Source organism: Chenopodium album, chromosome 24 (assembly GCF_948465745.1).
Source record: "Chenopodium album chromosome 24, dcCheAlbu1.1, whole genome shotgun sequence".
NCBI lineage: Eukaryota > Viridiplantae > Streptophyta > Magnoliopsida > Caryophyllales > Amaranthaceae > Chenopodium > Chenopodium album.
This window is the reverse complement of record NC_137857.1, coordinates 8,301,438-8,322,852: the sequence shown is the minus strand read 5'-3', so window position 1 is coordinate 8,322,852 and position 21,415 is coordinate 8,301,438. Positions and strand designations below refer to the sequence as shown.

The 21,415-nt window shown below is 35.0% G+C and overlaps 2 protein-coding genes across 3 annotated transcripts; one reads left to right on the top strand and one right to left on the bottom strand.

Annotated features, from left to right (window-relative positions):
• The first annotated feature begins 543 nt into the window (after positions 1–543).
• Positions 544–16,861, top strand: LOC145611210 (protein CTR9 homolog). 2 transcript variants are annotated; one of them, XM_081666506.1, is made up of 24 exons: positions 544–838; positions 1,263–1,329; positions 1,415–1,609; positions 1,940–2,040; positions 3,249–3,302; positions 3,454–3,570; positions 4,158–4,221; positions 4,313–4,527; positions 4,997–5,081; positions 5,880–5,980; positions 6,098–6,190; positions 6,585–6,653; positions 6,758–6,850; positions 6,928–7,194; positions 8,633–8,713; positions 9,257–9,415; positions 9,808–9,906; positions 10,143–10,244; positions 10,639–10,746; positions 10,839–11,063; positions 13,545–13,811; positions 13,891–13,962; positions 15,538–15,852; positions 16,168–16,861. In XM_081666506.1, the coding sequence occupies exons 1-24, from the start codon at positions 698–700 to the stop codon at positions 16,345–16,347; spliced, it is 3,270 nt and encodes a 1,089-aa protein (XP_081522632.1). In that variant the 5' UTR covers positions 544–697; the 3' UTR covers positions 16,348–16,861. The 2 variants fall into 2 exon arrangements, with proteins under 2 accessions (XP_081522632.1, XP_081522633.1); XM_081666507.1 differs by lacking the exons at positions 544–838; positions 1,263–1,329; positions 1,415–1,609; ... (1 more) ...; positions 3,249–3,302; positions 3,454–3,570 and adding an exon at positions 3,616–3,721.
• A 1,411-nt stretch (positions 16,862–18,272) lies between these two features.
• On the bottom strand, positions 18,273–20,952 carry LOC145612093 (growth-regulating factor 1-like). Its single transcript, XM_081667461.1, has 4 exons — positions 20,188–20,952; positions 19,636–20,092; positions 18,981–19,470; positions 18,273–18,793 (listed from the first exon to the last, which is right to left on the bottom strand). The coding sequence occupies exons 1-3, from the start codon at positions 20,387–20,389 to the stop codon at positions 18,990–18,992; spliced, it is 1,140 nt and encodes a 379-aa protein (XP_081523587.1). The 5' UTR covers positions 20,390–20,952; the 3' UTR covers positions 18,273–18,793; positions 18,981–18,989.
• Positions 20,953–21,415: the final 463 nt, after the last annotated feature.

Genomic DNA, 21,415 nt, shown 5'->3' with positions numbered 1-21,415 from the left:
TTAAAAATCTAATATATATATATATATATATATATAAAGGGGAGTTATTCCATGAGTTTTTAGAGAGCCACGTAAGATCTAATTTTCTCAGCGCACCATGTAGGATTATAAATCTTAGTATTAGCCAATTAAATAAGAGATTATTAATTTCTTTTAGAATTAAATAATTCAAATGCCACGTAAGCAAAATTGGCGAATGAGATTTTTAAGTTTAAATTAATTAAATATTAAATATTATCTTTTAATATTAGAAATTTTATCTAAATATATAACAAATTTTAGCTCATAAATACAAAAAAAAAAAAAAAATCAAACAAATCGTGCATCGCACGAGGTTCATCTAGTATTATAAAATGGTGAGTAGGCCCCACTAACGGAATTTGTTAACGGCAAGGTTCCCGTATAGAAATTAAATGTATTTTAAGATTATAGTGTAGATTTCTCAAAAAGGGAGGACATTCGTAGAAAACACGGAAAATTGAAGGATTATAACGTAGAAAAACCCAAAAAATAAAAATTCCCTAAACACAAGGTAAGATTACCTCTATTGGCGGTGAAGGCTACAACCTCCAATTACACGTACAAAATCAAATCACCACTGTTAAGCTCTCTTTTTTCTGCTGATTCTGGAAAATTTTCCAGAAAAATTTGATGAACTAGGGTTTTGAAAGGGGGAAATTAATCATCCAATTCATCAATGGCGTGCGTATACATTCCAGTTCAGAATTCTGAGGAAGAAGTTAGAGTTTCTCTCGATCAATTACCTCGTGATGCCACTGACATTCTTGATATTCTTAAGGCCGAACAAGCTCCCCTCGACCTCTGGCTCGTTATCGCGGTTCGCTTTCTCTCTTCGTTTCGGTTCGATTTTCAATGAATTAGGGCGTTAATTGAATTTGAATTACTTGGAATTGTTGATTTAGGTTTAATTCGTGGTTTCTGCTAGTGTTAGGGTTGTTAAATTGTTAAAAGATTATGTAATTCAACTTAAAAACGAGAACTTTTCGAGATTTTAGCGGATTCTACTTGAAAAAAATCAATGGAAAGGTTTATTATTGTTGTTGTTATTGTTATGTTTAGTTGTGTATGATTTTGCTGTGGCGTAGTTTCATGTACTTCGGCATTGTTACTGAAAATCGGCTCGAATTGATTCCGGGGTCACTTGTTAATTCCGTTTACAGTGGGAGTGATTATGTTAATTTATTCTGCTTTCTGTTAATTTTATGTCTTATTGTGGTTGGGAATGTGGTGGTGTTTTGTAGAGGGAGTACTTTAAGCAAGGGAAGATTGAACAATTTTGTCAAATTTTAGAAGAAGGTTCAAGCCCAGGTAATTTCAGAAGAAGTTGTGCTTTGTTATTAGTTGGCTTTCTCTACTATAGAGTTTGAGGCTTAATCGTTTTGTGTAATTTCAGAAATCAATGAATATTATGCTGATGTGAGATATGAAAGGATTGCCATTCTTAATGCGCTGGGCGCTTATTATAGCTATATTGGAAAAATAGAGACGGGTCTTAAGGAGAAGGATAACCATTTTGCTAAAGCAACACAATACTACAATAGAGCGTCAAGAATTGACATGCATGAATCGTCTACTTGGGTTGGCAAAGGTAAGCACTAAAGCACAAGTACTTTTCAATTGAATGACTTGTCAAGAAGGATTTATAGTAGTTGTATGCAACAGTTTCCCTGTGAGCAATGTGGTTGGTTGGTATTTCATGTTCTCATCCTTTATTGCTATCATATTTATAGTCATTAAGAGATGAGAATAGTTATTTACATGTATTCAGCAGGCATAGCTTATGAATTGAATGACATGCCAAAAGGATTTGTTATAGATTCATGGAACCACTTTGAGGATTATTCTCTGGTGATTTTATACTATCAATACTCCGGATAAGGATTTATTGGTGAACTTTTAATCATTTTTGCTGCCGCAGGCCAGCTTTTACTAGCTAAGGGTGATGTAGAGCAAGCGTTTAATACATTCAAGATTGTACTTGATGGTGATCCCGATAATGTTCCCGCTCTTCTTGGACAGGTATCTATGCTCTCTATTTTGGTTAATGAAGAAGGGGCATTTATTACTTATGATAAAGGAAGCTGGATATTAGTTTTCTGTTGGCTCATTCTGTAGTTCTCCCTTTGTTATGTGGAAGTTCTTTTGAGTTTCTTACAGTTCATGACTTCATTCCTGCAGTTTATTTGTATTATGGTTTTAATTGTTGCTGTTGTAACCATTGTGGTAAATTACTATAGTGGCAATACATTTTTATGGTGTTGCGTTACGTGTTGTGGTTGATGCGGCATAATTGTTGTATGGGTCATTCAGCTGTATCGTCCTTTGTCCGCTTTTGTTTTTTTGTTTTTATTTATTTATTTTTGTTGGCCAATTCAATTGATATGTAAGGGTCCCTAAGCCAAGAAATATTAGTTAGCCTGCTAGAAAACTAGTAAGGTTTGACCAATACATCTTGTAATTGATTTTTGGCCTTTTAACCATACTCACCGTGTCCTATATTTAGCTTTTCCATTTTGAGTGGCATACGCTTAGAGATAAAATAATAATGTCCAAAGTCAAAGGGAAGATTGATATTGGATAGAGATGGAATAGTAGGAAGAACACTGAAGCATTGATGTTGAGAGAGAAATAAAAGGATTTATGTAAATCATGAGAGAGAAAGAGAGTAAGTTTTCAACTTTAAAAAGGAAATAAGGAATTGTATTGGTTACATCTTGAAAAGAAAAGTGGGAAGTCAAATTGGGGACAGAAGAAGTGTTGATAAGATAACAAAATGAGAATTTTGGAGAAGTAATCTAAAATGTTAATATCAGGAAATTCGCCTTGTTACAATGTCATATGTAGCAGCTTAGAAAAAATTTGTCTCTCAACAATATTATGCTTGATATCCTGAACTCATGGCTAACTGAACTTGGGATTCAGCCTTGAAAAACTGACCTTGTTATATTTGAATTCAGTTTGTCTCTTTCAAATTTGTTTGGCATGACTATGTCCAATAGCCTTGTGACTGACTCTTTTTTTTCAATCTATTGCAATTCTACGCCCTCCACTCCGTCCTTATTTTCTTCTTGTTAACCACAAACTTGAAGTGGGGCGAACGCAGTCCTGTTAGCTTAGCATATGTATTTTTTTGTCCGGTTCAATATTTCAATCTGATTGTTTCAACTTCAAGCATGCTCTGTATGTGTATCTTTCTCTTCATATATTAATGATCTATGTAATTGCAGGCATCTGTCCAGTTTAATCGTGGACGTTATTCTGAATCCTTGGAATTGTACAAGGTCAGTTTAGCCTGGCTTATGTTATCTGTGGGATTCCTTCGAAGGAGTTTTTATTAAATTGTTTACTTATGGGCCTTGTGCTATTTAGATTCTGCTTGAAAGTGAATAAATTTTCATTTGTGATTAATTTAATTTTATCAATCTTTGTTAGAGAGCCTTGAGAGTGTATCCTGATTGTCCTGGAGCTGTCAGATTAGGCATAGGTTTATGTCGCTACAAGTTAGGTCACTTTGAAAGGGCCCGTCAAGCTTTTGAGCGTGTATTGCAGGTAAGAAAACTTCTTTTATTTGTTGTTTCTTTTGACATTTGGGGATAAGACCAGGATTTACGTATGTTTAAGCACACTTGAGGGCACAGTTGGCCATACACATTCACACATGAATTTGGTGGAGATGTATATCCTGGGATTCTATATACATGTACGTTATGTTTTAACCTTACCTGCCCTTGCTGGGTATTTGATGTTTCAATGTTGGTATTGATACTTAGAACTTTGTTTCAGTCCAAAAAGATTAGAATTTTCATAAAATAGTTAACTTTTTGACTTTTACTCATGTCTAACACTAGTAGCAAGTTAAAGCAATTTTACTGTGATTATGGCCTAACACTAAAGAACAGATGTTTTTCCATTGTTCTCAAGTGGTTCTACATGTATCTATAGCTTGAAACATGTTTTTAGTGAAGTAAAAAAGCTTATTCATCCTTTCCCATATTTTCTTGATCAAATTTATTTATTTATTTTTTATTTTTTTTTTAAGGGGTTGGGGGGTTGCTTGATTTCCTGGCTTATAATTGATCATGATTACTTTGTGATATGAGATTCTTGATATAATTAAGTTGATTTTTGATTTGCAGTTAGATCCAGAAAATGTTGAAGCTCTTGTGGCTCTTGGGGTTATGGATTTGCATGCAAATGATGGTTAGTGCCCTGCGAATTTTCTGGATGGTGGTTGTGCTCTGAGCTTAATCTCTATTTAACTGAAGTTTCCTCTTTGGTGAAATATTGACAGCTGCTGGGATTAGAAAAGGGATGGAAAAAATGCTGCTTGCATTTGAGATATATCCCTACAATGCATTGTCTTTGAATTATCTGGCGAATCACTTCTTTTTCACTGGTCAACATTTTTTAGTTGAGCAGCTGACAGAAACTGCCTTGGCTGTTACAAATCACGGGCCAACTAAAGCTCATTCATACTACAACTTGGCTCGATCTTATCACAGCAAGGTCTGAGAATGTTTTTGATTATTTTAATGTAATTAAATGTGGAACTTCCTATATGTAGAGTATACAATTGACTAAGGAGAAAAAGATCTAGAGTGAACCCCTTTTCTCTTATATTAATTCTATCCAGCTGTTCAATTTTGTTTTTGTGTCACTCACCCGTTTTTTTTCTTCCTGCTTTCATTATTTCTAAACCCTAGCTCTACTGATTCTACTTCCCTTTTATCTGCTATCCAGATCATTTTGATTTGTGATGTAAAATTGTAACTGATCTTGCTTCTCCTGCTACAAGCTTTTTGTATTTTGATAGCCTAATCTATCTTGTTGGCTTGCTATAATGTATTAGATAGTATTAGTGTGTTAGATTTCTGATTTCTTCCTCTTCCTCTTACCTTTCCACTGCTGGTGGTATTGAACTATGAAGATTGATGACCTCTATCTGTGTTAATACGTTGGTGTATCTTTCCTGCAGGGAGATTATGAAAAAGCAGGTCGTTACTACATGGCCTCTGTTAAGGAAAGCAGCAAGCCTCAGGAATTCGTGTTACCATATTATGGTATTTCCAATGAAGTTGTTTTCAATTGACTTTGTGTTAAGAGAAAGGGTTTGATTTAGTTCTTAGCAAATCCATCTTTTGGTGTTTCCTATGATAAAAGCTAACTATATACTTCCTCCGGTTCTTTTTACTTACAATTCATCATATGGGCACACAATTTAAAGAGGGTTAAAGAATATATTGTTTTAAAAAAAATTGCCACCAATAAGAGAAAAGGGCTAGGTTATTGCGGTTTGAATTATTTTGAATATCAAACTTTTACTAACATGTAAATACAGATATTAACTATTGAAAATGTGCATTGTCAAACGTAATTAAAGGAAATGGGAAGAACTTAAAGGAACGAAAGGAGTACCATTATTTTGGTGACACTCACACCGATATTAATTACATTTACAATGAGATTGGTTTAGGACCTGTTATGCTGTGTGAAACAGTCTTAATTCTTAGAAATGCGTCTGTTTGTTGCGTTGTATTTCTCACCTGTATATCTTGACGCATCTTCTTTCTGTTCCAAAATATCAGACTTTCTCTTATCCCTGGGAAAATTAAAAGATTTATGTGTAGGATACATGTCTATTTGTGCTTAATTTAGATTCTAGGGTAAGGCATTGGACTAATTTGACTATGTCTGCAATGTTAAAGCTTGATTATATTGCTGCATCACTACAGAGAGTCAGAGATAAGTTCCGGGCACTTTTTTTGGGGGTTTTGTAAAATCTACATCACTTGATTTGTTTGCTATCTATCTTTTTACCTCATACTTGAGACCTGAGCTAAAGTCAAGGTGTTCTGCAGGTCTGGGCCAAGTACAGCTCAAATTGGGAGACTACAGAAGTTCCCTTGCCAACTTTGAAAAGGTTTTGGAGGTCTATCCTGAGAACTGCGAAACTCTGAAGGTTAGCTGCTAATTCTGGAATATTCCTTCTTGCGTTCAGGCTTTATAGACTCAGGAATGACGTTTCCATTTGTTTGCTAATTTTTTTTATTGCTTTTGCTGTTTCGTTTTTGTTTAGTCACTTGGACACATTTATGCTATACTTCACCAGACAGACAAAGCTTTAGAGGTTTTAAGGAAGGTTACTAGAATTGATCCGCGTGATGCTCAGGTGATATATTCTCTACTTTTCCAAGTGTTTGCTCCAATTTCCATGTATAACTTAAGTTGGAATCATGTGTAAAAAATACCATGCAAAATAATAAGATGGTTGTTTAAATTAAAAAAATATCTCTGTTAAATAAGTTAGGAAACTTAAAGTGACACCTTTTGAAGAAATATAGAACCTAGAAAGCAGGAGGGAATGTATTACTCCGTGTGTAATTATAACTTTAATTTGTTTTGGCTATCCTTGGGATGTCTTATAATGGTGGGTTATTAAAGTGGTTTATTTATTTATTTATTATTATATGAATGCAGCTTTTGGTTACATGGTTTGTCATATACTAATTGTCTAACTTGTAGTTTTGGTGTTCGGAATAATATATAATACAACTTATATGCAGGCATTTTTAGATCTGGGTGAAATTTTGATCACATCTGAAACTGGAGCTGCTCTAGAAGCCTACAGAAATGTGAGGGCTTGCGACTATCAGATACTGTATTTTGTCTTTTTTAGTTCTCTTACCCTGAATCCACTTATTGCATTCAGTATTCACAGTTTCATGCTTCTTGATAGGCACGCCTTCTGCTAAGGAAAGTGGGTGAAGACGTACCAATAGATCTTCTTAACAACATTGGGGTTCTTCACTTTGAGAGGGGAGAATTCGAGGTTTGTTTATTACTGAAGGTTGTGCAACTGTTGACTTTTTCAAGATAGCATAGTAAATTCTTGGTATATGATTTTAGCTTGCAGAGCAAACTTTCAAGGATGCTTTAGGTAGTGGTGTATGGCTTTCACTGATAAATGGGAAAGAAAACAATTATGTTGTGGATGCATTCACAGCTTTGCTTCAGTACAAGGATGTGCAAATTTTCCATCGTCTTGAGGAAGAAGGAAGTAGTGTGGAACTACCATGGAGCAAAGTTTCAACAATCTTTAACCTGGCCCGATTACTCGAGGATTCACATAAAACTCTAAGCGCGATTTTGTTGTATCGCTTGATTTTATATAAGGTAAAAATGAAAATATGGCTTAAATAATTTCATTTTTTTTAATTGATATGCTAAATATGATTTCCCATTGATGAAAGTGCGCTCAATACTTTTAAATAAGCAATATTAGGTCTCATCTCATGTTGGGCTAAAGTGGTTATGAAAATCTATTGATGATAAGGCATATATTAGAAGTCCCTGTTTCTTATACAATAACCAAGTAAAGTTTTAACAAAATTTTCTAGGAATTTTTCCTTTCTGAATGAAGTGAATGGTGTCATAAGATATTTTGAAAATTTGAAAAGTAGAGGGTGGGCTGTTAATTGTAATTTCTCTTGTTGTGAATATATTTGCAAAATTGCTTACGGATGTAGTGGAGCAAATGAGAATTCCGCGTGATTTAATAAACTATGCTAATACCCCAGTACCCCTTGTTAAAATTTTCACATCTATAGCATATTTTACATTTTAAAATTTTTTAGTTATTCATACAATATGGGATTGGGGGGACTGTATCTTGGAGAACTTAGGTTTTTAGTCACTTTGAAGAGTCTATGCTATGTTTTTGTATAATTGTATTTAATGTGCAAGAAAGATTTTTATGTGTGAGGGCTAAGATATATGTTAATTGAAAAAGTGGGAATCTCAATCAATTGTGAACACACTGTGGTTGTCAGCCCACATTGTGATAGCTTCTATTTCTGGCACCAGTTCAAGAGTATTCATAAATAGTAATTAATTTACTACTGGCAAAGATCTCTTCAGGGACATAAAAACTATTTTTGTGAACTGAGAAGTATTAGGGCAACCGGTCATTTAAGAATATTCTATATGGTATTGAGCCCTTAAAAGAATATGTGAAATGACGATGCCACCATCGTTCAAGAGAATTTGTCACTTGGGGGTGGGGGCATTTAGCCAATATCTATTCTGTTAAACGTTGAAATAGTTAAAGAGGCCTTGGTTTTCTCGACTGCCTAAAACCGAAAGTGTCATTACCTTAGCATTCTTATTCACGGAGGTTTACTTTGAATGGTGTATGAGCCATGAAATAACTTCTAGAGAATATTTTACATAGAAAAACTGTTTCCAATGTAGTAATGGAGGTTTTTATAAATTAAAATGGTGTGTTAAACCATCCATGCTTGATCTTATAAGTAGCAGATTGTTAATGCATTTTACTTGAAGGTACAGCTTTATTGTTTTGCCCCTCTAACTCTACCACACTGGGGCCTTGTTAATAACATATGGGTATTTGTTGATGCTGAATCATACATCCTTAATGGCTTTAGATGTCTTTTCATTACTAGTTCTCCAGGATATGAACTTAATTGCTTTTTGTTTACACTGGAGCCCAATTCTAACTACTCAACTTCTACTCTCCTCCCCCTCGGAAGGAATTAAACTTAATATTCATCCAATTTCTTCCAGCCTTAATTGTTTCTAATTTATTTTGCAGTATCCAGAGTATGTAGATGCTCTTCTAAGGCTTGCTGCCATAGCTAAGGCTCGAAGCAACATTCAATTGAGCATTGAATTGGTAAGCCCATTCGTACGATACAGCATATTTTATTCCTCAAAAAGTTCACTTACATAAATTTATTCTTGTGGCCTAAAGGGCTAATGTTCTGGAAACAAGCTCTTTCCAAATCATTCCTAAACCACTTCTTATCATTCTATGGCAACTTGTGATACATAATGATCTGGAACCCCAAATTCTGAAGGCTGACATTACAGAAGGATACCTTTGAAGTTTGGATGTACTAGCTTGCTTGTATAAAATATGAGGGTTTCACAATGACTTAGTATCTTAGGGCCCATTCAGTATCACTGTCAGTCTGTTTGTTTGTTTATTATTTATTTATTATTATTTTTTTCTCAATAAACTTAAAAGTTAAAATTAGTCATATCCTCATACCTTTAATAATCATGGTTATTTTGAAAAATGGACAATAAAATACTGGAAAATGTTTTTTGTGGTTTCCATAAATAATATATATATATATATATATATATAAACAAGTCCTTGGTTAATTATGTTGCTTTATGTCTTTTTTGATGGTGAGAATCTTTAATTTTTCAGGTTGGTGAAGCACTTAAGGTGAATGATAAGTGTCCTGGTGCTCTTGCTATTCTAGGATGCTTGGAGCTGAAGAATGATGAATGGGTTAAGGCTAAGGAGACTTTCCGTGCTGCTAGTGAGGCTGCTGATGGGAAGGATTTTTACGCTTCTGTCTGTCTGGTGAGAATCAGACTTTACTCCAAACATAATTACTCTAATATAACTATCTCTTGTTCTGGCTTTTTACCAAAAAAAAAAAATAATTTGTTAGATATAAAATAACGTTAAGCCTGCTACTGCTTAAAGTTCCATTTGAGATTTCATTGTGTACTATTTTTTCCTTTCAAAACTGCACTTTTGTGGGTCTTTTAGAAGCAGTCCTTATAGTTTGTCATTGGGGAGAATGTATACATCATGATCTCTCCCAATTCTTCCCTAGCTGTTGTTTACTAACCATATCAAGTATTAACATTTATTTCTTTCTGTATCATTGCAAGATTGCAACATAAACCTCTTATTTTATTTACTCATCTGTTTATTGTTTACATTTTGTTTTCTTTTGCTCTTATTAGGGAAACTGGAACTATTTTGCTGCGCTTGTAAGCGAGTTGAAGAAACAGGTCAAGCACATTCCCGTTCATCTGGAGAAAGCGAAGGACATGTACTCAAATGTAATATTTCTGAAGATGTCATTTTCATGTCGTTGCTAGAATAGATTATATTTATAACACTTGTTAACAGTTTGTGTGGTTGTACCACCTTTCTCCTTCAGTAATCATATATATATATAGGCCGGAGGGGGGTGGGTGGGTGGGTTGGTTAGCTTTGATCTTGGCCTAAGCTCTTTCTGTCAAATTTTAATTGCTGTCAATTAAATTTGAAATTTCTTTGTCTATTGTGTGACTAGGTCTTAAAGAAGTGCACCTCCAATCTGTATGCTGCCAACGGGCTGGGAATGATTCTCGCAGAAAAGGGACAATTTGATGTTTCCAAAGAAATATTTACACAGGCAAGTTTTGCATGAATTTTTTCTTTATAAGAATTGTGTGGTTTTCTGAGTTAAACATCTGCTTTCTATTTTAAATCTATGCTTCAGATCCTCTGTTTTCATTCTGTGAACTCTCTTACTCACTTGATTAAAAACCTTCCCCAATCAGAATCTGTTACTGCAGAGTTGTATATTTAGTCCCACCATGGCATTATGGCACCATTTCAGCTTTAGTGGTTTCTCCGTGACACTACAACAATGTTTCCACCACATCAATGATAGGGTGGGGGGGGGGGGGGGGGGGGAGAGGGGTCACCTTAAATCTACTGAATTTCCATCATCTTCTAGGAGGGTGTGTATTGTGTAAATGTCTTATTACCTTGGAGTGTCTAATTTGTTTATACATCTGCTTCAGGTCCAAGAAGCTGGAAGTGGAACAATTTTCTCTCAGATGCCAGACGTGTGGATAAATTTGGCACATGTGTACTTTGCGCAGGGGAATTATACATTGGCTGTGAAGATGGTGCTTGCCCACCTTTTTCCTTCTAAAGTGCTCAATTTGTTATTTAGTTCCTAATCCAAGGTAACATCGTTGTTGTGTTGCCTATTTTGCAGTATCAGAATTGCTTGCGGAAGTTTTACTACAACACAGAGAGTCAACTTTTTCTGTATCTCGCCCGGACTCATTATGAAGCTGAACAGTGGCAGGAAAGCAAGAGGACACTACTCAGGGCCATTCGTTTGTCACCTTCGAATTATACACTTAGATTCAATCTTGGTGTTGTGATGCAGAAGTTTTCAGCATCCTTGTTGAATAAAGAAAAGAGGTCTGCTGACGAGGTGATTTACCATACTACTCATTTGATTTTATGAGAATTCTTTAAATGTCTTGATTTCTGGAAATGTGAAGCATCCTTATTGTATGCAAAGGCTATATATTATGGACTGTGTAAAGGCCATTTGGAATTGGATGACAGAGAATGTGAGCTACCAAGTAGGTTTCCTTCTTGGGGCATGTGTTTACTTTTGCACTGTATATATGTAGCAAGTCTTGCTTTTATTTAGTGCTTTTTGTGGGGTGAATCATTGATCAAAATGATTACTAATTCTGGGGCCTCCTAAACATTTTTTGGGCTAACCCGGTCTACCCTTTGAAAGTTCATGGCTTACTTTATACCTACCAATTGCTTTCATATAGGTGATTGCATTTCTGCACCAAAATCTGACTCTGTGGGTTACCTGAGTCTCGAGTTTACTTGTGATAATCTTCAAAATCTGTCTGCTAGAAAAATATAGTGTAGCTGGCTGACAGCTTTCCGCTTTCTGTGCCTAATACATTGCTAGTTGCTACCATTACAGTGGATATATAAGCACAATGCTTGTGCTGGTAACTCGTTTATTTCTCTGATCCCTTGGATTCTTTAGCCACCCATTCTCACAATCTAAAGCCAGTATCCAGCTAAGTTACCAATTTTAACTATGGACTTGGCAGCAGATAAACTTTAATCACTGGTGTAGTTTCTCCCTCCAGCCTTCTTCTGTATGACTTTGAATCTCTAGGCTTTGCCAACTCTAATATCTAAGGCTGTCAATATCATTAATTGTTCGATGGTAGCCAATTTTCCTTCGCTTTCAAGCATCGGCATCCAATAATTTCAAATATTTGAATTCCTATTTCATCCAAGACATTTACTTGAGTGAACTCTGCTAGTCCTTTGCAAGAGAATAATTCTATATACCCGCTATCCATACTATTTGTATTTCTGTCAAAAAAATGGGAGGGGGGGGGGGGGGGGGGATACCCAGACAGTGGAAGGGTCAAGGTATAGTGGCTACAATCAGAAAAAAGTGTGTGTGTGTTTGGGGGGGAGAGGGGTGATACCCAGACCGTGGAAGGGTCAAGGTATAGTGGCTACAATCAGATAAAAGAGTGGGGGAGGGGAGAGAGAGAGATGATGATGGTATTTGGTATTTTAAAGGAGAGTAGCTACACCAATTAGTAAAGGATAATGTCAAAGTTTTAAATACATTGATTGTTCTGATGGAGATGTGGCAAGAAATTTTATTTGGTTGTTACACTTTCTGATTTAATTAGCTGATTCTCTCAATGTGTTATACTTCTTCCATCATTTAATAATTGCAACAATTGGACTTTTTGTGTTTGCCAATACACAACTTTAACCATTAATATCTTTGTTCTTTAAAAAAATGAAGTTGTCTATCAATAATCTACATAATAAAATATAATTCATGTCTTGCAACAACAAAGCCTTAGTCCCCAGTGGCGGAGCCAGGAATTTTAAACCCGGGGGACAAATGAACATCATTGCTTAGTTTGACAAAAATATTAGAGCGAAAATATACTTTTTTTTTTTTTTGAAGAAAAGCAAAAATATACCTAAATAGTTATTGTTTTACAACTCAAAAATATAAAATACGGAGTACTTTGTCAAAAAATTAATATCAAGTACCATATTTTTCTCCATAACGAACTACTAGGCTATTACATTCGTAATTTGGGGTAGAGTTCATGCAAAACTACAATTACAATGATTGAAATACGTACATGGAGTAATTGTTAAGAAATATATTGAAGTAAATTTATTTTATAAAGTTTTTTTTATTTAAAAAAAATAAAGAACTACAATTACAATTATTCTAATAAGTAAACGGAGTAATTTTCAGCAATAAATTGAAGTAATACTGTCATATAAAGATTTAGGTTTCAAAATCTTATAAAGATACATTAAAAAACCAAAAAAGGAAAAAAGCAAAAACAAAAAAAAAGAAGAAGAAAATGCTTGCTGGAAGAATCGAAACCCTGTCCATCAGACCAAAAACTCATGCATTGCCCACTTACCGCTGATCCAACTCCATTGATCTACCTTAAGAAGCGCAAAATATTATATTTAACCTATATCTTTTTTTGGGGAAGTGGGGGGACAGCTGTCCCCCCTTGTCCCACGCTGGCTCCGCCAGTGTTAGTCCCAAAATGTTTTAGGGATAATTCACATGTCTTAGTTTCATAATCAGGTTGGGTTTATGAAGCCCGAATGAGTCAGCCTAATTTTTCTAATTGTCAAAGAACAGAGGAACATTGGTTTTCTCCTGAACTTAATTGTAATCCGTCATTGCACAATTAACTGTCTTCCTGCTTGCCTCCTAGCTCTGATTTTTTTTGCCCCAAACTTTATGCTATTAGATTTCTATCCAAATATCTAGTTCTAATTTTTACCTCACTTTGATGTGCAAATAAGTTTTAGTGCATCCATTTATTTCTTAAACCTTTTTTTATAAAACTTTTTTAATGGCTTGTTATAGATGCGCACTACGGTTTCAGAGCTGGAGATTGCTATTAGCGTATTTGGACAGCTCGCTGTGGGTTTTAACCAGAATATTCATGGGATTGATGAAAAAAAGATTGAGACACATGTTAGCTACTGCAAGCACTTGTTGGAAGTTGCAAAAGTTTATAGAGAAGCTGCTGAACTCGAGGAGCAGCAGAGCCGGCAGAGGCTAGAGCTCGCTCGTCAGGTCACATTAGCTGAGGAAGCCCGTCGTAAGGCTGAAGAACAGCAGAGACTTCAGGTTAGATGTCGCAATTCTCTGTTCATTAGAGAAGAATTATGTCATACTGTTTACAATACACTGATAACTTCTGAAACAGATGGAAAAGAGAAAGCAAGAGGAAGAGCTGAAGCGAGTGAAGGAAATGGAACAGCGATTTGAACGTGTCAAGGCAAGTATCTCAACTAAGAACTTTAAATATAACATTTACTGTTTATCTTGGTAGTTTCTGGCTTGTTGCTGCTGTTTGCTTGCCATGTAGTGGAAGTATAATGTGTGCCTTTGTCTTAATTTTCATTTTAATATTTCATTGTAGCTCTTGCATGTTTTGTTTATTCACTCCAGGTGGTCTTAATCTCTTTTAAATGTATGCATTTGTATGTTTGCACACTCGCATTCCTTTTCCGATCCTGGTCTTCTTTCAGTGATTCAAGAGTCAAGACATGTAGCTCCCTAATTTGCCATCGAACTTGTTGGATTTCAACCTGCTTACATTTGATGCGTTATAGTTTTGTACTGATACTATTCAATTCTGAGTGGAATAATCTTGTACTCTTGCAATGTATATAAAATAACTATCATTAGTTGGTTATGGTAAATGATGTGTCCCAGTGATCATCATTTCAAAGCTTACCCTTAAGAAACTGCTTCCAATGCTCTTTAAAAAAGGTTGCCACTGTATACTATTATAAATTAGGGTGTGCAGAAAGCATCCATTCATATATATTGGTAACTTGGGAATTGGAATGTCTTATTAATATGTAGCAACCAAAGTTGTCGATGCTAAAACTCCTGTCTAGATTTAGTATTCTGTAGTTCAAGTGTTCAACTGTCTCATTTTTCTTTCTCACAATCAAGTATTTTAACATGATTTTGGCAATATAAGTTACTTTGAAGTATACTCATTATCCCTTCACCATATTCAAAATACCCTTATGTTTGAAGTATACTAACATGATTTCTGCAAATACTTTTTATAATTGAAGTATATTAACATGATTTCAGCAAATGCCCTTTCATGGAATGAGTTTGAGTAGGAATTTGAGTAACTTTATGGGAACCCTTAAGCTCATATGTGAAGATAATACTGCAGAGGGAATTTGTCGTTTAATAAGCTGATATGATGGTATTGTTTGTCCCTGTGTATATTAAGTATCAATCTCTTTTGGCCTTTTGGGTGTATTGAGTAGTTATTGACAAATGATGATTGGACATTTTCCATAATGATTTAATATTACCTTCTTCAATATCATATCATAGTATCATTTCTAGATGAACACAGGTCATTTTCATCTTCGTTGGATTTAGTCTGTTGGTATATGAGATTCTGTGCTCAATTATTCACCATAATCCAATAAATCCATTATTGAAGAATGATTAAAGTTAGTCAGAAGATGGTCACTCTAGTCGTGTAATTTATTTTGGTAGGTCCTTTTCTAGTGTGTCTTAGAGAAGCTATGTTCATAGGCGAGGATTGCTAATGAGCCTGTTCATTGTGTGCCATGGGTGATTGGTAGATGAGTGTGGAGCTGTGGACTGAGTATTTTTTCTATCTTTTTTTAGATGTCTTTACAGACGTACAGACTGTCTTCCAGCTTTGCTAATCAAAATTAGCTTGCCCTTTAGGGCTTTATTTAAATTTTTTTACAAAGGGGAAAAAAATGATGGTCTTTTTGTTAAGATGTTATAGCTTAGAAGTACTTTTTTGAGTCTTTTCTTATGAACACTGAAAACTTGGATATTTCAGGAGCAATTGAAAAGTAGCAGTCAACCTTCCAAACGGAAGGAAAGAGCTCAAAGTGAAGATGAGGAGGGTGAGCATAGCGAGAAGAAGAGGAGGAAAGGAGGAAAGAAGAAGAGGAAGGATAAGAGCGAGAAATCGCATTATGAGACTGAGGAAGAAGCTGACAGAATGGAATATCAAGAAGATATGGATGAACACCACAACGATTATGAAGAACCCACTAACCAGCTCAATACGGTTTATGATGATGAGGAAGATATGGCTCAAGATCCTCTTGCTGCAGTTGGGCTTGAAGATTCAGATGTAGAGGAAGAAATGGTAAGTTCACTATTTTATTTTGTGCACTACCTTTCATTGATGTCGTGATGAGGCAACCTTGCATTGATTATCTTTATGTAGTAGTATTTCTTGTGTTTAGTTTATCTTTTATTTCTCATACAACATAAGAAATTTCTTTTCCTTCGGTGTGATGCTTATGGATGATCAATTTGATAGAATCCTGAAGATTACGTCCAAGCTCCAACATCTCCAAACATAAATATGCTAGTATAAATTGAAATTTTGCTCTTATATTATGTGCACAAAAGTAGTGAGATTTCATTGTTTTGCTGAAATATTCTCCACATGATAAAGGGTGCACCTACAACTGCGAGTCGGCGGAGGCAGGCTTGGGCTGAATCCGACGAGGATGAACCTGTATATAGGCACGAAGATTCCAGTCCATTAGGAGAGAACACACAGCAGCATGAGACTGGAACTGTAAGAGATGATGAAAACGAAACAAATGTTGAGGCTGATGATGATATAGATTGATGTGAGCGAGCCTCCCAAAAGGTAACAAAGTGTGCTAAGTTTTCCTTAGGCTAGATGGAGATTTGGCCCTCGAAGTGCAACTACAGGCAGCAAGGGATGAAGGTCCTGACCTGGTATTTAGTTGCACTTTGGTGTTCGAAAGTTGTTCAGTATCAGTTTTCCCAGAGGATGCACATGCCCTTAAGAATTTGTATAAAAGTTTAACTTAGGTTGTACTCATACGAGATTAGAGTTGTTTAGGTTATGATTCCCAATCTTTTTTCTGTACATTAGTTTTTATGAAGGGCCTGTGCTTTTTTTTATTTTTTTTCCTGTATCAAGCTGCCCTAGTTTTTATTACTCGTATTATTTTTCCTACTGAATATTATAGGAATATACTAAGGTAGGTAGCATTTATTGTTATTCTTGTGTATGTTCCCGAGCTCACATAATAATAGTAGACCTAGTGACACCCTTAATTCATTTTATTTTTCTTTTGGACTTTAACTGAATAATTTTGTCTGATTAAAAGTTGCTTATGGTGCCTTATATCTATTTTATACACAGTTCTGTTTCAATAATTAATCACCTTAATACATATTGAGATTGATAAGAGAGGGGAAAGGATAAACACTTACTCCCTCCGTCCCCAAATGATAGTCCCTTATGAGCAAAAATCACAGGAATTAAGAAACTTAGATAAAAGTAGTAAAATTACATTGAAAATATAAATTTACATTGGGTATGTAAAATAGTAGATAGAGAAAGTAATAAAAGTACATTGAAAAACAAAATTTACATGGGAAAATTAAATTTGCACAAATATTATTGTAATTGGAGGAAATTTTGATAAAAAATTGATATTAAGGGTCTGTTCTCATTGACTGAACTCAGCTGAACTGAACTGAACTGAACACAGCTGAACTGAACTCAGCTGAGCTGAACTGAATTGAACTGAACTGAAATGAAATGAATATTTTATAAGAGAAGGAAATTAGGAGCTGAACTGAATTGAGCTGAACTGAACTGAGCTGAATTGAACTGAACTGAATTTCAACGTAAGAGAACAGGCCCTAATGGTACTTGAAAAAAAGCAAATGGGACTATCAATTTGGGACTAAAAATAGGCCATAAGGGACTATCATTTGGGGACGGAGGGAGTAAAAGTTAGAAGCGAGGTTAAAGGATAAGAGATTATTCCCATTTCTTCAACCCTAAGAATCTGCAGTTGGGGGATTTAACCCTCTAAAGCCTTGGTGAATACAAGCATATAAATTTGAATTTGAACAAATGGTATATATCCTCGAATCATAGGAGTTATAGTGTAATGCCATACTCTAAAATTAAGACCAGCAAAATAAAAAAGAAATAAATAAATACTCCGTAAATTGAAGCCAAGGGATGTAATGCAATTGAAATGGAGTATTTGACTACCTTGGATTCCAATCAGATTAGCTTATCAAACTACAAAAACACACCCTTTAAAATAAGGGTCATAAATGTAGCTATCAGCTATCTAGTTGCCTGTCTTATTCAGTTACTCCTCTATTAATAGTAATTGGATTCCACAAGTTAAATTTATTACACTATCTGTCTAAGATTTTAATGGCAGTTTAATTAATCTTTTCTTAACTTCTGAATAACATGAAGTTTTATCACAAGGGAAAAGCCAAAACTGGCATATCTGTGGGACCCAACCTTAATATAATCAAACAAGTAGAAGTCTTAAAACAAACAACAAAAGCTCTGAAAACTGAAAAATCAACTTAAGAACCTGCCAAAAGGGTCAAGCTGTCATCTGCCTTTCAAGCAGAGGGAAACTAGCACCTCCTAAAACCTATAAATATCCTCATTTTATATAAGCGCGGAGTATAAAATACAGAGTATTGATCAATTTCATATACATAAGCAGTATCAATCGTGACAAATGACTAGAACACTCATTTCAGAGATATTTTAAGAATGCTAAATACTAAAATGAGTGTTCTGTACTTGCTGTACAGAGTCATTTCACAATTGACAGGCAAGAAAGGAATAGAATAGAATCAAGAAAAGGCCATAGGAAAAAAAACATGGGTTCTTTTCCATTAGAAATTATGCTAATGTCATACCAAAAGAAAAAAGAAAAATATTAACACAATGAAAATATTATAAAAGATAAAATTGGCACATAATTTGAGTCAGTCACACTTTTCAGAAAAACTCCAATGAAAATACATTGTCTTCTTCCATAGTCCAGTACCAAGTCCTATCACTTACAACTTACAGAGATAGAAACAGAAATACACAAAAGTTCTAAAAAAAAACTTAAAATAAAATAAAATGAAAAAGTTAAAAAAAAAAAAAAAAATTAACAGCAGACTGACTGACCCCCCCACCCACCAAATTTCAGTAACAGCTCTCTTTTTCTGGTGACCTTTGATTCAGAGTCCCACTCACACCCAGCTCTTGAAATTCTCAACTTCATCTGCAAAAAATAAATAAATAAAATTATTTTACTAAAAAAAAGAAAGGACATAATATGACAAACAAATATTTGTCACATTAAAAGCCAACACCAAACAACCCCTCCAAAAAAGGGCAAAAAAAATTAGAACTAAAAGCACATTATATACTCTTATTATGAAAAAATTAAGAATGTAAAACATAATTACCCATTATAATTAACTTTCCCTAGAATTTGTGAGGAAAAAGTCATGATGATGAGAAGAAGAATTAGGGATGGAAATTGAAAGTTGAGTAGTTGATGAAGAATCAAGCCATGAATTATCTCTTCCTCCTCTTCCACCACCACCTTTTATTGGCCATTCATCAAAGAAATGATGGGTTGTTTTTTCATGAAAATTCTCTCTTTCATCTTCAACTTTCATTGATAAATCACAGTTAAAATCTCTACCCCAAATGTAGCATTGCTTCTCTTGCTGCTGCTTTGCCGCGGCCGCGGCAGCAGCAGCACTACCATTGTTAAGCTGCTGCAAGTAATTGGGATACCCACCACTTTGCTTTGAATGATGATCTAAGTTACCTAGTTGCCATGTTTCTTCCATTGATGACCCTGAAAATCCCCTCATACTTGATCCTGAACTTTCTGTGAAAAATGCATGTTCCCCCACTTCCTCTTTTAACCCTTGGTAATACCTTTCCCTGCATTACATAACACCCACATCCCATATAATGACAGTTAGCGATAAATACTCTAATTAATAGTCACGCTGATAGTGTAATTTAAACCGAGTGTAATATAAACTAGTAATGTGACAACTAAATTGAGACGGGAAGTAAAAAGAGGGAAAGGAAAGAAAGACAAACCTGTTATAGTCCTTGTGATTGTTTTTGAAAGGAGGGTAAAGAGAATTACAAGAGGAATCAGGAGAAGGGAGAGAAAACAGAGAAGCAGAAGAAACAGAACAAGGGTTTTTACTGAGAAGTGATTGATTGGTCAAAGATGCTGCTGCTGATGCAACTGTCAGAGATGAATTTGTGGTTGAACAATTATTATTATTACTACTAATACTAATATTATTATTATTATGACTATGATTATGATTATTGTTATTTGAAGAATTTGAATTTGCAGTAGTCAAAGGTGATGATTCCACAGGCTTTCTTGAACGGTTCTTGCCTCTGTGCATGTGCCTTTCACAGTACTTTGAATCTGGGTATGCTTCTTTTGAACACCTCCATTTTTTACCATCTGTTCTTCTGCATCTTCCTGGTTCTGGATCAATCTTTTTGCCGTACCCCATTTGATACGGATTCCATCCCACTACAAAAACATTGATTACATTATGTCATGATCAAAATGAATGCCAAAACATTAAAAATACAAATTTTTCCGATGTTTCGAAAAAAAAGACTTACAATGGGAAGGTTGGTAAGGGAATAGCTTGGATGAAATCGATGAATCGAGGCTTCGCTTAACGGTGAAGAGGAGATCAGAGGGAATAGGGATTCCAGCAGCCATGTATTTGTAGATTAGAGCTTGGTGTTCAAGTTCTTGCCATTGAGTTGCTGTAAATGGGAACTTTGTTCTTCCTCCTGATGCTGCTGTTGCAGTACTCATTGTGGTGAGTTTATCACAGAAAGTTAGAAACTTTGTGATTTTTTGAGCAAAAAAACAGGGGAAATTATAAGAACAGAGCAAGCAAAACAGAGGAAGTGAAAGAAAGAAAAAAGATGGCTTCTTTTGAAGGAGAAAGAGAGAGAAAGAGAAGTGGAAGTAGTGTGAATTGAAGTGAAGTGGGAAGATTTAAGAGGAGGGGGAGGAAATATTTATTTTAAGGGACCACTGAAAATTTTTCTAGAGAGAGAATGTAGAGAGAGAAAGAAGGGAGTGTTTGGCAGAATCTTCTGTACATGGATAAAACTAATGGTTCAGATGAGCAGAGGTTCTGCTGCTATACTGCTGTTACTGTTACTGTAACCCACCTCATTTTTTTAAAAAAAGATTTAATTTTTTTGGGGGGTTTTGTTTCTCTCTCTAAGATTTGAGTTTCTCTCTCTAGAAGAGAAGGGGGGTATGCTGTGAAATGCAGAAGTCTACTGCAGAAATTATGACTGCAAGTCTGAAGCAGCAGATGCTGGTGTAAGTGCTGTTGCTGTTAGGTTTCAGGGATGCTGAAATGTTATGGCTAAAACTGCTGCATGTGTGCAGCTATTTGTCTGCCAATATTTTACAGAATCCCATAAAACAAAAACTAATGAAAGAAAGAAAGAAAAGAAGAGAGGTGTTAGTAAAAGATTTGTTGGTTTATGTGCTCAGATTTAGACAGCTAATTCTTTGTTTTTACATCTTTCATTCACTAACTGTTAATTTCTCTCTGTCTTATCTTGGAACATTTTTAATTTGGAAAATTTAACCTTAGTAGAGACTAGAGACTACAAAAACTTCAATCTCGTGAATTTTGTACCATAAACTATGGAGTATATAGGCATGTAGCCAAGTGTTGTGTCTTGTGTGTGACATAAACTAGAGAAAAATTTAGGGGTATATTAGGGAATAAGATACGGTTGTTTGGTTGATAGAATCATGAGAAATTGTAGTTTATGAAATTCCACCGTACGTCCCATAAAATAAAAGAGTTTACTT

Excerpts from the sequence above, each read along its gene's own strand:
- LOC145612093 (XM_081667461.1), bottom strand. The coding sequence starts at position 20,389 with ATGAGTACTGCAACAGCAGCATCAGGAGGAAGAACAAAGTTCCCATTT. Across the intron at positions 20,093-20,187 it reads CCCTTACCAACCTTCCCATT|TGGGATGGAATCCGTATCAA; the intron begins GTAAGTCTTTTT and ends ATGTTTTTGTAG. Across the intron at positions 19,471-19,635 it reads AATCACAAGGACTATAACAG|GGAAAGGTATTACCAAGGGT; the intron begins GTTTGTCTTTCT and ends TATGTAATGCAG.
- LOC145611210 (XM_081666506.1), top strand. The coding sequence starts at position 698 with ATGGCGTGCGTATACATTCCAGTTCAGAATTCTGAGGAAGAAGTTAGA. Across the intron at positions 839-1,262 it reads ACCTCTGGCTCGTTATCGCG|AGGGAGTACTTTAAGCAAGG; the intron begins GTTCGCTTTCTC and ends GGTGTTTTGTAG. Across the intron at positions 6,654-6,757 it reads CTCTAGAAGCCTACAGAAAT|GCACGCCTTCTGCTAAGGAA; the intron begins GTGAGGGCTTGC and ends GCTTCTTGATAG.